The sequence below is a fragment of the Saccoglossus kowalevskii genome, chromosome 15 (assembly GCF_978046115.1).
Source record: "Saccoglossus kowalevskii chromosome 15, keSacKowa6.1, whole genome shotgun sequence".
Taxonomy (NCBI): Eukaryota; Metazoa; Hemichordata; class Enteropneusta; family Harrimaniidae; genus Saccoglossus; species Saccoglossus kowalevskii.
In genome coordinates, this window is record NC_140655.1 from 21,130,386 (window position 1) to 21,133,078 (window position 2,693).

The 2,693-nt window shown below is 43.2% G+C and overlaps 1 protein-coding gene across 1 annotated transcript; it reads left to right on the forward strand.

The window, feature by feature from the left end:
- Positions 1 to 334: 334 nt before the first annotated feature.
- LOC146734059 (uncharacterized) lies at positions 335 to 1,345 on the forward strand. The gene has a single exon (XM_085508512.1). It carries the CDS (start codon positions 335 to 337, stop codon positions 1,343 to 1,345), a length of 1,011 nt encoding a protein of 336 aa, XP_085364638.1.
- Positions 1,346 to 2,693: the final 1,348 nt, after the last annotated feature.

Here is a 2,693-nt window from a genome sequence, read left to right on the forward strand (position 1 = left end):
CATCGTGCTATAGGCTTGTTGAAACAATTCCAGAGAAAACCAGAATATCAAAATCATTACACCACTTTCATGAGAGATACTAAAGAGAGGTGATGCAGTAATGGTCTGACATGATGAGCCACTGACATCAACACCATGGTATATACCTCATCATGGAGTATACCACCCCAGAAAACCGAATAAAGTAAGAGTTGTCTTTGATTGTAGCGCGCGTTACCAGGGTTCAAGCTTGAATGACCACCTTTTGTCAGGTCCAGACTTGATCATCCCCTTAATTGGAGTACTCTGCAGGTTCTGTGAACACCCAATTGCCTTGACGTGTGATGTCGAGAAAATGTTCCATCAGTTTCGTGTGAAGCCCGAACACCAAGCCTTTCTCAGGTTTTTGTGGTGGGAAGACGAAGACTTCACGCAACCCCCAGTTGACTTTAGGATGAAAGTCCATTTGTTTGGAGCTGTTTCATCGCCAGCATGTGCAAACTTCGGCTTAAAACAACTTGCCAAGGACTACAAGCACCTTGGAGTAAATGCTTCAGAATTCTTGAAAAACAACTTCTATGTTGATCATGGGTTGAAGTCGGAACAAAGTGTAGAAGCTATGAAGGATCTCATTCACAATGCTGTTGAGATCTGTGAAAAGGGTAACTTGCGGCTACACAAAATTAGTTGTAATAATTCTGAGGTAATGTTAAGTCTACCAGAGTCTGAAAGAGCTATTGTAACACAGACTGACCTTGAACCCAGTCAGAAGAGTTTTTCGCCAGAGAAGGTTTTAGGTATACAGTGGTGCATCGAATCAGATACCTTTTGTTTTAAGTTGATGTTAAAGGATCACCCCTTGACTCGTCGTGGGATTCTAGCAACAGTTGCCTCAATTTACGACCCCTTAGGTCTTGTTTCGCCTTATTTCGTCTTAGTTGGGAAGATGATACTCCAAAGAATGTGCCAGGACAGAGCAGATTGGGATGACCCATTGCCAGATGAGCTTCGTCCAGATTGGGAACGCTGGAAAGCCGAGCTGTTGAAACTGAGTGAGATCAAAATTCTGCGATGCTTCATTCCAGATGGTTTGGGTCAAGCAGTCTCAGTACAACTTCACCACTTTTCTGACGCATTGTTTTCTGGTTATGGACAATGTTCATATGTGCGTCTGAAGACAACAGATGAAAAGGTACACTGTGCCTTGGTCATGGCGAAGGCCAGAGTTGCCCCATTGAATCCTGTAACTATACCTAGACTGAAACTACAAGCTGCAACAATTTCAGCAAAGGTTTCTAAGGTTCTCGAGACTGAAATCATCATTTTGGACGGATTCCAAGGTAGTCTTGGGATATATAAAAAATGATACAAAGAGACTCAAGATGTTCGTCGCGAACAGGGTTCAAAGAATTAGAGAAGTTTCCCAGCCAGCACAGTGGAAATATGTTTCAACCACTGATAACCCTGCAGATCATGTCACACGTGGTCTAACAGCTGATGAAATTGCCAAATCCAACTGGCTTACAGGCCCTAAGTTTTTGTGGGAAACAGAGGCTTCACCTCAGACTGCAGACATTGACTTGGAAATCCCACCAGATGATGTAGAGGTTAAACCGACAGTACATATTGTACATATTGTACAGAGAATGAAGTTCACTAGCTTCACAGAGAGGATGAACAGATTTTCTAGCTATTCAAACGCAGTGACAGCAGTGGCAGTCATTGTTGAATGTTCAGGGAACAGGGAAAGCTATTCTCCAAAATACAGGTTAGAAACTTAGCAGAGACAAACCTTATCAGAGTTAAACAGCAAGAAACATTCAAAGACAGTATACAGAATCTCCAGAAGAGATACACTTCTAGTCATAGAGACGATCCTCTAAAGAGCCTGGACCCCTTTCTTGATGAGAATGGTTTGCTACGGGTGGGAGGCAGATTGAAAAGGTCAGCCTTCTTATATGGAGTGAAGAATCCAATTTTGTTGCCAAAGAGAAATCATTTCTCAACGTTGGTTGCAAGTCATTATCATGACCGCATAGATCATCAAGGTCGAGGCATGACCATCAATGTGATTCGCAATAATGGATACTAGATTATTGGGTGTCGTACGACAGTGTCGTCCCTGATCCAAAACTGCGTTACGTGCAAAAAACTGAGAGGAAGAAGAGTGTCACAAAAAAAGGGCAAACCTCCCAGAAGACAGGACAGAACGCTCTCCACCATTTACCCACTGTGGGCTGGACTGTTTTGGACCATTTATGATCAAAGAAGGACGAAAGGAGCTGAAGAGGTATGGGTTAATCTTCACATGCCTCGCATCAAGAGCTGTTCATATTGAGGTCTTAGATGATACGTCTACGGATTCGTTCATCAATGCATTGAGATGCCTTATTGCCATTCGAGGAAAGGTCCTCATGATTCGCTGTGACTAGAGAACCAACTTTGTTGGTGCGAGTCATGAACTGAAGGAGAATCTTAACAAGCTAAACATTGATAGTATCGCAAGAAAACTTCATCAAGCTGCATGGGCGGAGTATGGGAGAGGCAGATCCGGACTAACAGAAGTGTCTTAGATGGAATTCTGATCCAGAATGGAACCCAGCTAAACACATCAGCTTTGCTACATTCCTGTATGAGACAATGACCATAATCAACAGCAGACCACTGACGGTGGATGATTTGGAAGACCCTAACGGACTCCTTCCTCTATCGCC

Bases quoted from the DNA above. Each gene is read 5' to 3' on its own strand.
- LOC146734059 (XM_085508512.1), top strand. From the start codon at position 335: ATGTTCCATCAGTTTCGTGTGAAGCCCGAACACCAAGCCTTTCTCAGG.